At 40.9% G+C, this 14,750-nt stretch overlaps 1 protein-coding gene across 1 annotated transcript; it reads left to right on the forward strand.

Moving 5' to 3' along the window:
* Positions 1-845: 845 nt before the first annotated feature.
* Positions 846-7,816, forward strand: LOC146886320 (uncharacterized). The gene is made up of 5 exons (XM_085673393.1): positions 846-992; positions 2,012-2,098; positions 2,207-6,151; positions 6,539-6,669; positions 6,796-7,816. Exons 1-5 carry the CDS (start codon positions 846-848, stop codon positions 7,814-7,816), a joined length of 5,331 nt encoding a protein of 1,776 aa, XP_085529519.1.
* The last annotated feature ends 6,934 nt before the right edge of the window (positions 7,817-14,750 follow it).

Raw genomic sequence — 14,750 nt, forward strand, 5'->3', positions numbered from 1 at the left:
CGTGGAAAAGTACTAGTTCAAATGGTTTGGGGTACTTTGATTGTGTGACAGGACTTGGGTTTGAGTCCTATGTATGCCACACTAAAGCCAATCCCATTTTATTTTTAAAACCCATTTTAAAGGCACCTATAAAAGCCAAAATTGAGGTAAAGGGAAGGGTTTTTGGGCATTGTGGTGGACTGCTATAGAGAGAAGCACGAGTTTGAGAGAGGGAGTGGAGTTTTGAGTGTGCAAGGGCTGGACCAAGAGGGGGATTGTGAATCAAGGCTTCTACCTTTTCAATTTTTGATCACTAATTCTAGGTTAGGGGAGCTGTTGATAACTCAATTTCTATACCTTCATATTAAAGCTTATTGCACTCACTTGCCATTTTAGTTTCCGTTATCTTTCAATCTTAGCTTAAAAATGTGATATTTTAAAGTTGTCTTCAAAAGCTGCAGTATCACCTGGCGGTATTTATTACCGCCCGACGCATCTTAAAGGATCATTTTCCACTGTCACATTCCCGCCTGGCGCTATCTTTCTTCCGCTAGGCGCTGGCAGAAAAACGCTGATTTTTCAGCACTGACCTTTGCTGCTTGTTTTGATCATAACTTTCTCTACAGGTGTCCAAATGAGTTGGTTCTTGTTGCGTTGGATTCTACACTCAAAGAGCTTTAATTGAAGTGGTAGAACGCAATTTTTGGAATTTTGCGCGAGATGCAGTTTACTCTGGAAGATGGCAGCAGTTACAAAGGCAAAACCACCTCATGTTTTCGTTGAAAATTTGGTGCATTTAGCAAAGCCTTGAAGCAGACCCTTTCTTCACCTAATGGGCTTCTTCTCTGCACATGGAATAGCCCAAAATGGGAGCTGATCTAGGGTTGGCCATCATTGCCACATCAGCAGACAAAACAGAAGAAAATTCTGTTTGGACTGGCAGCACACACACTGAAAAAGCAGGATCAACTTTTGGCAGCTTTTGGACAGAATGTTGTTGGGAATTTGGAGAGGCAATTTGGTGTAGAGGGGAGGGGGCTGGAATTAAAAAAGAGGGGATAGAGAGAACGATAGAGTTTTTTCAGGGACTATTGGTGTGCAGTTTTCTTTTGTTAGCTCTTAGACAACACCATCATTCTGGATTCTCTGAAAAACTTTTCTCTTCAAGGTCCTCGAAGATGAATTGCTGAACACTTTGCATTGTGATATGGATTGTGAGTTTTATTTTAGTTTGCTACTCAGTTGTTATTTTGATTCCAAGACTATGTAAGTTGAAACCCATGATGAATGTTCTTGTCAATTCAATCTGTTGTGGGAGTTTTATGTCTTCAATGAATATTTCCAGCTTGCATTTTACACTTAGCTTCTGATTTTATATTTTCATTTTGTTCTGCACTTCATTATCTGCTGTCCACAGGGCATCCATCTTGGTTGAATACATCCTAGTTTAAAGTTACTCTGCATTTTTATTAGGTTTAATTTACAGTTACTGTTTAAGCTTTCCATGATATACATTGCAGCTCTGTTTTTGGCTCCATATGGCTTAGTTCAATCACTGTTTTATTGGTTTCATGCTCTTGTGATATGCCAAATCAAGTTCTAAATTAAAAGGGGGCACTAGCTAGTGGAGTACGTAGACATCAATGTTGGTTTTGTTTCCCTTTCTCTTAGTGATCACTTTGTTATTGATTTTTAGACACTAGCTAGGCCAATTTTTGTTATCTCTTTCAAATGTTGTCATTTCTTCTACTTTTTATCCTTGCATTGGTTTCATGGCTACATACATTCTCATTTATTCTACTTTTAAGAGTCTAGCATATTTCTTATGAGTTAGTTTCATTAATTCATCGCTTTACAAATGCATTCGTTTTAATTTCTTTGTCTATCTTTTATGCTTTTAAAAATCTCCCAAAAACATGTATTTAGCATTCAATCCACTCATTGCATTGACTCCATCCTTGGACTGACCTGAGTTGATCCTTATACTGCATTAGTAAAGGGTGATTAATTCAGTTTGTTTGGGACAATTTAGGCGACAAAAGCTGTCTACCAAATTGGCGTTGTTGCTGGGGATGGTGCTAGTGTTTTGAGCTTATTGAATGTTTTTCTCTTGCATTTTGTACAGATTTAGTATATAGTTTTTTTTTATTTTTCTAGATTTTTCTCTTTGGCTACTAGTTCAATGAAACTGATTTTTGAATGCATCTCTAATCTATGCTTGTTGTAGTTTGTTGCACTTGTGTGTGTTTCATGTTTTATAACCAGGTCTAGGATAAAAGAAAAAGATTTGTATCCCTTGGACCCTGAAGTTGCAAGAACATACAAGAGGCGATATAGACTGCAACAACAAAGAAAGAAACAAGGAAAGTCCAGCCACACTGTCTCATATTCCAATAGTGACACTGCAAGCTCTCATTCTGAATCAGAAAGTATTGAAGATATGGCTGGAAACCAAGAGAGGACTTTGAAGGAGTTGGCCAATCCTGATATTGGTTACCAGCCCCTATGCATACAACTGCCACAACAACCAGAAGGTGCAATAAGCTATGAGTTGAAATCCGGTTTGATACATCTGCTGCCCAAATTCCATGGTTTGTTTGGAGAAGACCCTCACAAGCATCTAATGGAGTTTCACGTAGTCTGTTCTACTATGAAGCCAGTTGATGTGCCTGAAGAGCTAGTGAAGATGAAGGCCTTCCCATTTTCATTGTGTGATGCAGCTAAAGATTGGCTTTACTTGCAACCAACACCAATAACCACATGGACCGATATGAAGAGAAGATTTCTGGAGAAGTTCTTTCCTGCCTCCAGAACTGCATCAGTGAGGAAGGATATCAGTGGAGTGAGACAGCTGCAAGGAGAGTCCCTATATGAGTATTGGGAGAGGTTTAACAAGTTATGCTTATCATGCCCAAACCACCAGATCATAGAGCAATTGTTGATTCAGTATTTCTATGAAGGTTTGCTGCCCATGGATAGAAACATGGTGGATGCATCTAGTGGAGGCACTTTGATGGATAAAACCCCTTCTACAGCAAGAAGTCTAATTTCCAATATGGCTGCAAACTCACAGCAGTTTGGTGTAAGAAATCTTGGAAAAACTGTACATGAGGTGCAAATTTACAATGTGGATGTAACTGAGCATTTAAGGTTGGAGAACAAGTTAAATGAGTTAACTTCTATGGTGAGGCAGCTAGCAATAGGCCAACAAACCAATCAGACCCAACAAACTCAGCAGAGATTATGTGGGATTTGTGCTGCTGATCATTTCACTGATGTGTGTCCACAGCTGCAAGAACCAGCCCCTGCTGGAGTTTTCCAAGCACAATCTAACACTTCTAGATCTCAACAAAACCAGCAATACAACCCATATTCCAATACCTACAATCCTGGTTGGAGAGATCATCCAAATTTGAGGTATGGACCAGCACAAACACAACCGCTAAGATGGCCATTCCCTCCACCCCAGCAACATCAATTTCAGCCACAAGTTAATCAATATCCACAACAGCAACAGAGATACGTTCCTCCACCATTGAGGAACAATGCAACACCATTTTTGCCTACCCCAACACAACCTCAAGGCAATGCAACAGTTGTGACTGAAGATTTGGTAAAGCAGATAGCTGACAAGATGGCTATTCAAATGGCAGAGAGGATGTCTGCACAGATTGAGCAAAATGTGACAGCAACCATACAAGACCTAAAGACCCAGCTTGGCCAGTTAGCAACTGAAATGAATGAGGTGAACCAACAAGGGTCTGGAAAGTTGCCATCCCAGCCAATGTTGAATCCACATAACAATATGAGTGCCATTACATTGAGGAGTGGCAAGGAGTTACAAGAAGGCACTCAAAACAAAGACAAAGGAAAATCGGTTGGTCAAGAAGTGCAACAACAACCACCACAGCAAGCACCAACAGTGCCACTGCCTTTTCCTTCCAGAGCTGCTACAAATACCAAGAAGTTGGAGGATGAGAAAGATTTGATGGACATGTTCAAGAAGGTGGAGATCAACATTCCCCTGCTGGATGCAATCAAGCAAATTCCGAAGTATGCAAAATTTCTCAAGGAGTTGTGCACTTATAAGAGAAATCTTCGCAAGAGGCATCTCCAAACAGTTTCATCATTGTCACAACCTGGTTTGCCTCAAAAGTGTGAAGATCCAGGGCATTTCACCATCCCTTGTACTATTGGAGAGCTTACCATAGCTAATGCTCTGGTGGACTTGGGAGCTTCAATCAATGTGATGCCAGAATCTGTGTATAGGATGCTTAATTTAGGTAGATTGAAGCCAACCAATGTGGTGATTCAACTAGAAAACAAAAGCACAGCTGAACCTTTAGGAGTCCTTGAAGACGTGTTGGTAAAAGTAAATAGATTGATTTTTCCAGCTGACTTCTACATTCTTGATATGCAGGATGATCGAGCCATGCACCAATCCACTTTGATCTTGGGAAGACCATTCCTAATGACTGCAAAGACCAAAATAGATGTGTACTCTGGTACTATGTCTATGGAGTTTGGAGATGATATAGTGCAGTTCAACATCTTTGAAGCTATGAATTATCCAATAGAGGGTCACTCCATTCTATACGAGCATCCAGTTTTCATGTGTGATGCTGTGAAACCTGGACCAGTTATTGACTTTTGCACAAACATAGATTTAGGAGTTGATTTCATTTTAGATGTTGATTTTGATTTATCACTTTATGAATTTGTTGATCTTTTTTATATAGACTTAGACACACTCACAGATTGCTCTTGCACTAAGAGCACTTGTGCTGCTTGCACTGAGATATTTGCTGTTACAACCTCCCTTTCTAGTTGTTTTGCAGAAACTGACATTGAGGTTAATGTTTCACAACAAGCAGCATTAGAGCAAAAGACATGTAAGCAACAATCAAAAATGGAGTTGAAACCTCTGCTAGAAAATCTGAAGTATGCCTATTTGGATGAGGAGGAAAGGTTTCCTGTGATTATAGCCAACAACCTCTTGGATGAGCAAGAAAATGAGTTACTGCAAGTGTTGAGAAAGAACAAGAAAGCCATTGGCTGGTCATTAGATGATATTCCAGGGATTAGTCCAGCTGTTTGTATGCACAGGATCCTGCTAGAAGATGATTGGAAGCCTGTGAGACAACCACAAAGGAGGCTTAACCCTACAATCTTGAATGTGGTAAAGGAGGAGGTATCCAAGCTATTGAAAGCTGGCATCATTTATGCTATATCAGATAGCACATGGGTTTCTCCCATCCAAGTGGTGCCAAAGAAATCAGGAATTACTGTGGTGCAAAGCAAGGATGATAGTTTGATTCCAACAAGAGTTACCAACAAATGGAGAGTTTGCATAGACTATAGGAAGCTTAACCAAGCCACTAAGAAGGACCATTTTCCTCTCCCATTCATTGATCAAGTCATAGAAAGGTTGGCTGGTAAGACACATTATTGCTTCCTAGATAGTTTTTCTGGTTATATGCAAATACATATTGCACCTGAGGATCAGCATAAAACTACTTTCACATGCCCTTTTGGAACATTTGCATACACCAGGATGCCATTTGGCTTATGCAATGCACCTGCTACTTTTCAGAGGTGCATGTTAAGCATTTTCTCTGACTTGATTGAGTGTTGCATGGAAGTCTTTATGGATGATTTTACTGTGTTTGGCACTTCATATGCTGAATGTTTGCATCATTTAGATAGAGTCTTGCAGAGATGCATTGAGACTAACTTGGTTTTAAATTATGAAAAATGCCATTTCATGGTGAGTGAAGGAATAGTCTTAGGCCATCTCATATCTGACAAAGGCATTCAAGTAGATAGGGCCAAGATTGATGTGATTACTTCTCTACCTTACCCCTCCACTGTGAGGGAGATTCGTTCCTTCCTTGGACATGCAGGTTTCTACAGGAGATTCATCCAGAACTTCAGCAACATTGCATTACCATTATCCAAGTTGCTACAAAAGGATGCACCCTTTGAGTTTGATGAGCCATGGAAGAAGGCATTTGATGAATTAAAGAGAAGGCTCACTACAACACCTATTTTGCAACCCCCAAATTGGGAGCTCCCCTTTGAGCTCATGTGTGATGCGTCTGACTACGCATTAGGTGTTGTTCTCTCACAAAGAAAGGAAAAATTTCCTTATGTCATAGCTTATGCCTCAAGAACATTGGATCCTGCACAGAGCAACTACACCACAACAGAAAAGGAGTTGCTTGCCATTGTTTTTGCATTGGACAAGTTCAGATCATACTTGGTGGGTTCCAAAATCACTGTCTTTACCGACCATGCTGCTCTGAAGTATTTACTCTAGAAATCTGATGTCAAACCAAGACTGATCAGATGGATGCTCCTCCTATAAGAATTTGATTTGGAAATCAAGGATAAGAGTGGAGCCTTGAATCAAGTTGCTGACCATCTCAGCAGAATTGAGGGCACACACAACACAGTGCCAATCTGTGATGATTTTCCTGACTCACTTTTATATTCTTTACATTCTTGTAATTCTATTCCATGGTATGCTGACCTTGTGAACTATTTGGCTACTAACATTTTGCCTTCTCATGCATCTAGAGCTCAAGTTGACAAGTTAAAAGCAGATGCAAAGCATTTTGTTTGGGATGACCCCTACCTTTGGAAGTTCTGCAGTGATCAAATGATAAGAAGGTGTGTCCCTAATGGTGAGTTTGAAGCTATTCTACACCACTGCCATGACACATCGGTTGGAGGCCATTCTGGGCCTCAAAGGACTGCAAGAAGAGTGTTAGACAATGGATTTTACTGGCCAACAATCTTTAAGGACGCATACAGGTTTGTTAAAGGGTGTGAGAAATGCCAGAGGGCAGAAGGTAACATTACAAAGAGAAATGAAATGCCTCAACAACCTATAATTGTGTGTGAAGTATTTGATGTGTGGGACATAGATTTTATGGGGCCTTTTCCCCCTTCTGCTGGTTTTTCTTACATTCTTCTAGCTGTGGATTATGTGTCTAGATGGGTGGAAGCCAAAGCCACCAGGACTAATGACTCTAAAGTTGTTGCAGATTTTCTCAAGACTAACATTTTTTGCAGATTTGGGGTGCCAAAAGCAATCATCAGTGACCAAGGAAGCCACTTCTGCAATAGAGTGATAGCAACACTGCTCCTGAAGTATGGGGTGACTCATAAAACCTCCACACCTTATCACCCCCAAACCAATGGGCAGGCTGAGGTTTTCAACAGGGAAGTGAAAAATCTGCTACAGAAATTGGTGGAACCACATAGGAAGAATTGGAGCCAACTATTGGATGAAGCCTTGTGGGCACAAAGGACAGCGTATAGGACACCCCTAGGCATGTCATCTTTCAGAGTAGTCTTTGGGAAAGCATGTCATCTCCCTGTGGAGATTGAGCATAAAGCCTATTGGGCAGTGAAGAGATACAATTTGGAGTTGAAGGAAGCTGGGAAAGAGAGAAAGCTTCAATTGCAAGAGTTAGAAGAAATTCGATTGCAAGCATATGAGAACTCCAAGATCTGTAAGGAGAAGGTGAAGAAATATCATGACCAGAAAATCTTAAGAAAGGAGTTTTATGAAGGCCAAAAAGTGCTCCTGTTTAATTCCAAGCTTAAACTCATGGCTGGTAAGCTTCGATCTAAATGGGATGGTCCTTATGTTATAACTAAAGTTTTCCCTTATGGTGCAGTTGAAGTTTTTGATGAAGCTACCAACAGTACATTCAAGGTTAATGGCCAACAACTCAAAGTCTTTCATGACAACACACCAAGGCCAAAGGAGAGCATTGAACAGCTCAGTCTTACTGAGCCAATGAGAGAGGAGGATGAACTCCTCTAAGCTGTCAGGATCACCATACCAAGTTTGTTTACCCTCACTCACATTGAGGACAATGTTGGACTCAAGTGTGGGGGAGGGGTTTCAATTTTCATTTAATGCTTTTGTGTTTTCTGTTTAAGATTAGGTATTTTGTTTTTTTTTTGTCATGTTAGGCATGCTTATTAGTGTTTTGATTGAGCCTTGTTTAGTCTTCATTGTTGCACTGAATGAAAATAAAGGTTTTTTGAGCACATGTGAATAATTTTGATTCTCCATCCTTAGTTAGAAGTTTTCACACCTGATTGACATGTTCATGCATTGTGTTTAGTTGGATTCTCATGAGAGTTAGATGACGGATCAGATTTGATGAATTATATCCTTAGTGAGCTTTGAGCCAAATTTCTTCATTGTGTGATGTACTCATGCTTGCAATGTGATCTAGAATTTGATTGAACTCTTTTTTATGCTACTTGTTTGTTTACACTCTTGAAAGGATCTAGGCATTTTGTGTGAACCATCCACTTAGCCGAACAACCTTTCCTTGCACTATTCTCCATTGCACCCTACTTTGAGCCTAATTGACCTATTTTTGTTTGTGATATTTCAGCTCATTACAAGCCTTGAACCTTAAAACCATGATCAACCCAACCTTAGAGTTGTGAGGAACCTTGGAACTATTTTGAGCCCTATTGAGAAGTCTAAGTGTGGGGGAAAAAGGTGCAGAATTTGATTTTGGTGCATTATGAGAGTTTGGAAGGGTGTATGAATGAGAAAAAGATTGAAAAATCTGAAAAAAAAAAAAGAGGTGGTCTGCATTGAATTACAAAAGAGAAAATTGAAAAAAAAAGGAAAGAAAAGTGGAAAACAAAAGAGAAAGAGAAGAGAGTTTGCTGGTTTAATTGTTCAATTTTTGCAGAAATATAATCTGCACTTATTCTTCTCACATTTCTTTATTGCTCCCTCACTTCTCTTTGGTTTCTAGCTCTAAACCTCTCACTTTATTCCACCTTCACCTTGACCACATCACAAGCCATATAAAAGTCCTTTTGATCTTGAGTTGTATTCATTTGAGTGGTAGAAATTAGAGGTTTTTCAAGCTTATGGCAATGCATGCTTGCATGAGGTGTGGAGTGAAATTCTTTCAGAAACACATGAGAGAATTGAGTGATACACATGCTGTGAGAGTTTGTCAATTTTGATCCTAGATCTGATTTGATTGAGATTCTTGTTTGTAATGCTTTAAACATGCTCTTGACTGGTTTGAATGATTCTAACTTTGATGGATGAAGTTTTTCTTTCCCTGCTCACATCTCTGCTCACAATTTTGAAACAATGTGTTTACAATGTTTACACTTTTCTTAACTCAGTCTCGCCTTGTCTAGTTCTTGCTTGTCTCTGTTGGCTCCACGGACTCAACCAATTTTCCAGTCTGTGATCCGTAGCTCTTGATGGTTGGGTTTGTGCTTGCTTGAGTATGGTGTTATAGGTTGTTTAGTCTTAGTTTTGCCCAGGAGTGCAAAAGTCTAAGTGTGGGGGTATTTGATAACTCAATTTCTATACCTTCATATTAAAGCTTATTGCACTCACTTGCCATTTTAGTTTCCGTTATCTTTCAATCTTAGCTTAAAAATGTGATATTTTAAAGTTGTCTTCAAAAGCTGCAGTATCACCTGGCGGTATTTATTACCGCCCGACGCATCTTAAAGGATCATTTTCCACTGTCACATTCCCGCCTGGCGCTATCTTTCTTCCGCTAGGCGCTGGCAGAAAAATGCTGATTTTTCAGCACTGACCTTTGCTGCTTGTTTTGATCATAACTTTCTCTACAGGTGTCCAAATGAGTTGGTTCTTGTTGCGTTGGATTCTACACTCAAAGAGCTTTAATTGAAGTGGTAGAACGCAATTTTTGGAATTTTGCGCGAGATGCAGTTTACTCTGGAAGATGGCAGCAGTTACAAAGGCAAAACCACCTCATGTTTTCGTTGAAAATTTGGTGCATTTAGCAAAGCCTTGAAGCAGACCCTTTCTTCACCTAATGGGCTTCTTCTCTGCACATGGAATAGCCCAAAATGGGAGCTGATCTAGGGTTGGCCATCATTGCCACATCAGCAGACAAAACAGAAGAAAATTCTGTTTGGACTGGCAGCACACACACTGAAAAAGCAGGATTAGCTTTTGGCAGCTTTTGGACAGAATGTTGTTGGGAATTTGGAGAGGCAATTTGGTGTAGAGGGGAGGGGGCTGGAATTAAAAAAGAGGGGATAGAGAGAACGATAGAGTTTTTTCAGGGACTATTGGTGTGCAGTTTTCTTTTGTTAGCTCTTAGACAACACCATCATTCTGGATTCTCTGAAAAACTTTTCTCTTCAAGGTCCTCGAAGATGAATTGCTGAACACTTTGCATTGTGATATGGATTGTGAGTTTTATTTTAGTTTGCTACTCAGTTGTTATTTTGATTCCAAGACTATGTAAGTTGAAACCCATGATGAATGTTCTTGTCAATTCAATCTGTTGTGGGAGTTTTATGTCTTCAATGAATATTTCCAGCTTGCATTTTACACTTAGCTTCTGATTTTATATTTTCATTTTGTTCTGCACTTCATTATCTGCTGTCCACAGGGCATCCATCTTGGTTGAATACGTCCTAGTTTAAAGTTACTCTGCATTTTTATTAGGTTTAATTTACAGTTACTGTTTAAGCTTTCCATGATATACATTGCAGCTCTGTTTTTGGCTCCATATGGCTTAGTTCAATCACTGTTTTATTGGTTTCATGCTCTTGTGATATGCCAAATCAAGTTCTAAATTAAAAGGGGGCACTAGCTAGTGGAGTACGTAGACATCAATGTTGGTTTTGTTTCCCTTTCTCTTAGTGATCACTTTGTTATTGATTTTTAGACACTAGCTAGGCCAATTTTTGTTATCTCTTTCAAATGTTGTCATTTCTTCTACTTTTTATCCTTGCATTGGTTTCATGGCTATATACATTCTCATTTATTCTACTTTTAAGAGTCTAGCATATTTCTTATGAGTTAGTTTCATTAATTCATCGCTTTACAAATGCATTCGTTTTAATTTCTTTGTCTATCTTTTATGCTTTTAAAAATCTCCCAAAAACATGTATTTAGCATTCAATCCACTCATTGCATTGACTCCATCCTTGGACTGACCTGAATTGATCCTTATACTGCATTAGTAAAGGGTGATTAATTCAGTTTGTTTGGGACAGTTTAGGCGACAAAAGCTTTGATCACTAATTCTAGGTTAGGGGAGCTGTCTTTGTGCATGTAAATTAATTGATATGTGTGCTTTGAATGTTGGATTATTGCCTTCTCAAATGAATTCTGAATGATGTATTTCCGTACTCTATGTGTTGTGATTGGGAATTGGAGCATTTGAGTTTGGGGTGTATGTTTATATATGGATATTGGTTTGTGGGATGAGGGTTTTGATATTTCAGGTTATTGATGGTTGTATGTTCAAATGTGGTTGTCAATATGTGTGAAAAGCAAGGTTCTGGGTGCTAATTGCCATTACAATTACATTAGTAACGATTGCATGTTTGGTGGTATATTTATGGGTATGAAGTGACGATGTTTTGGGTAAAATGCGTGTGTGATAGTGAGGGACCTCTGCAAGTCTCGTCCAAGCGAGTCTATCTCGTCTAGGCGAGAGTTGCAGAACCTCACGTCTGGTTTGGGTCATGCTGCTCGCTCAGGTAACGTTTGGTTTGGGTTGAGCGACTTAGTCTCACTCAGGCGAGAGACACTCGCCTAAGCGAGGTCGCGAGGCAACTTGGGCGCTTTGAGCGCGACATCTCGCCCAGGCGAGAGTTTTTGGTATTTTTGAGCGACTTAGTCTCGCTCAGGTGAGAGAGACTCTCCTAAGCGAGGTCGTGATGAGAAATGACGTTGTTTAAGTGGATCCTCGTCTAGGCGAGGTGTGGGTGATATTTTGAGCGATGCTTTAGCTCGCCCAGGTGAGTGGATCTCGCCAAAGCGAGATAACGTGATCTTGTGTCTATTTTAAGCTGGCTCAGGCGAGGTGAACTAGCCTAAGCGAAGCAGATGGCTTAGCTTGGGCGAGAGTCCCTGGCTTAAGCAAGTTTATGTGAAATTCCATGTTTGTGTGTGCTTGCATGTATGATTTGGCTAATTTATCTAAGGTATTGGATGTTTATGCATCTGGTGTGAGGTTTGGGCTTGAAGGACTAAGTCCAATAGGGGTCTGGGATGTGCTCGATGTTTGGACACATGATGGGCATGGAACTAGTGGAGTTCCCGTCGGCTACTATTGGGCGAGGAGTCCTTAGTATGGTGATTGCATGTGTCGAGCACACGATGGGCAAGGAACTGTTATGTTCTCGTCGGCTACTATTGGGCGAGGAGTCCATAGTATGGTGATTGCATGTGTCGAGTGTAACATCCCGTCAGGATATTACTAATTTATAAATAAATAAATAGAATAATTAAAACAACGCATTTAATAATACCTCATTTTCCCAAAAACGCGGGAAAATTTAAAGCTTTATTAATTGAACGGATAAAGAAATCTAAAACGTCCATTACATAATTAAAACCACAACGTTGTTAAATCACCCATCCGGGTTTACAAATGTTTCCAAAACAAAGTAATACAAATGAAAGTTTCCCAAGCAAATCCCCTCTCCGCAACTAAGCTGCACCAGAGCCACCTGCATCACCAACATCTGCTCTCGTGTACCGCGTACACGATCATCGCCACACACACGCAGATAGGGTGAGCTTAACAGAGAAAACATATATATATACAAAGCTATAAAAATATATATATAAATCAGTATACATACACATCACATCGCTTAACTTAACTTTCCACATTGCCCTACAATTTTTATTTCCGCAATCTGATCCCCAATACGTTTATTCGTGTTCTACTTTGTCTGTTAATTACTTCAAGGTGACTTGCTGCCATACCTATCGGCCACAACCGATAGAGCACGTGCGGGAATACATGCTACAGATCATACACCGCAACGCCAGGTAGAGTTCCCATATACGAACAAAGCCCGTATCGTCCCAAGACTACCAAACTCGTCAGCCAACAACTGAGGAAGACAATCTATCTGGACCCATCCGTACTGGCCACAACCAGCACACTCATACCGGCCACACTCGCCAACCCGAGCCACAACTCAAAGGTTTCTCGTGTTCATCCGCCATCCCGAGCCACAACTCAAGAGATGCTATTCCGAGCCACAACTCAAGGAATACCACGTGCTTAACCCCTATCCCGAGCCACAACTCAAGGGATACGTTCCGAGCCACAACTCAAGGAACTCCAGCAACCTCACCTCTAAAGCACTACCAGAAACCTTGTAGAACACCCTACGAAGTCCATCAACTAGGACTCACAGCAGCTAAATCGCCTAGCGGGGGACACGTACCACTAGGCGCCACAGCTTCCAGACCGCCTGGCGGGTGTCGCGTACCGCCAGGCGCACAGCGCCTCAAAACCCTCCTCGCTGCAGGTACCGCCTGGCGGGAAGTCCCTCACCGCCAGGCGCCCGAGAATCAGGTACCCCCCTGTTTGGTCACTTCCGCCTGGCGGTCTCCAACTCACCGCCAGGCGGCATATCAGTAGTCTCTCTTAACTGATTTTACTCATTTTTCTCCTGGTTCGACTCTGTGACAGTTTGAACTCTAAGTTAACCCTGCTAACATTGCACACTCCCGACTAATACATCTGTATTACAAGTAAGCTATCTAATACCGCAAGTCTCTATACCACATAAAATCCAAGTCTCAATTGCCCTTACTATAATGTCTTACAACCAATCTTACCAATCCCCCAACCCACTGATAATCTCAGTCACCCATACCAGTTACATCACCTCGTCATATATGTCTAAGCTTATCTCAACTTTTCCCTAAGTCACCAATCTTTGTTAATACCATTATTCCATAAAATTGTCCCCTCTGGATTATCTTTGTTAACCATACAATTCAGTGTTTTCTCCTATCACCATAACAGTCCCTACCCGAGTCATACTGACCCCGCTGCCACTCTCTTCGCAGTCCTTACTGTACTCGAGATATATGCCCGCTCCTTTTCCACTCCTTCACATTCATACCCAACTTTCACGTAACCTTACTAAAGTTTCCTCATTCCATTACTGCGCCTAACCCCATCATCCTCTCGGGTCAAATCCCCTCTAAAATCACACAGCATCAAGACTCCTCCCTCTAACACACCTCTAAACCACGTTGTTTCCTCTCCCTGCGTTGGCGCCTGGCGGCAAATCCCAAGCCGCCAGGCGGTACACCAGTTCTGGGAATTCCAGATTCACGTACCGCACCAACGAGTGACCAACTCTCTTCCCAGTTCTCAAGACTTATCTCGCTTAATGGTTGGTTATACGATCTGTACCTACCCCATAACAATTCTCTCAGAGTTGTCTGCCAGTGGTCTCACATTATCAAATTCCCAGTTTTCGACCTAATTATCCAGTTGCACTGTTGTATTCAATTTAACCCTAATCACACTACGTTAAGTAATTTTTACAACATCTAATGATCACACAAATACCATCACAGCGTTTCTCTGGTTGTACAATCTCCCAGAACTTAAAAATCAACAAAATCGAGACATTTTGCTCGCGTCGCCTGGCGGTTGGACCAACATTGCCAGGCCCTTCATCCAAAACCAGAAACTGGTAAGAGTTCCATGCATCGCCTGGCGGCTCCAGAACCCCAAAACAATATAAAACCAGATGCGTCGCCTGGCGGTGGTTCATCACCCGCCAGGCGGTTTCTGGAAATTTTCCAGAAATCCAGAAAACCAATAACAACACGAAAATAATGCACCCAATTCATATGACAAGCTATATAAAACATGTTCATACTAAAAAAACTAATGTGAAAGCTCCCCTAACCTGGTTCTCCTTCGCTTAAGCTTTGACAATTTGTAGGATCC

This window comes from Vigna unguiculata, chromosome 5 (assembly GCF_037176805.1).
Source record: "Vigna unguiculata cultivar grain cowpea cultivar isolate G323 ecotype 2 chromosome 5, ASM3717680v1, whole genome shotgun sequence".
In the NCBI taxonomy this organism is placed as follows: domain Eukaryota; kingdom Viridiplantae; phylum Streptophyta; class Magnoliopsida; order Fabales; family Fabaceae; genus Vigna; species Vigna unguiculata.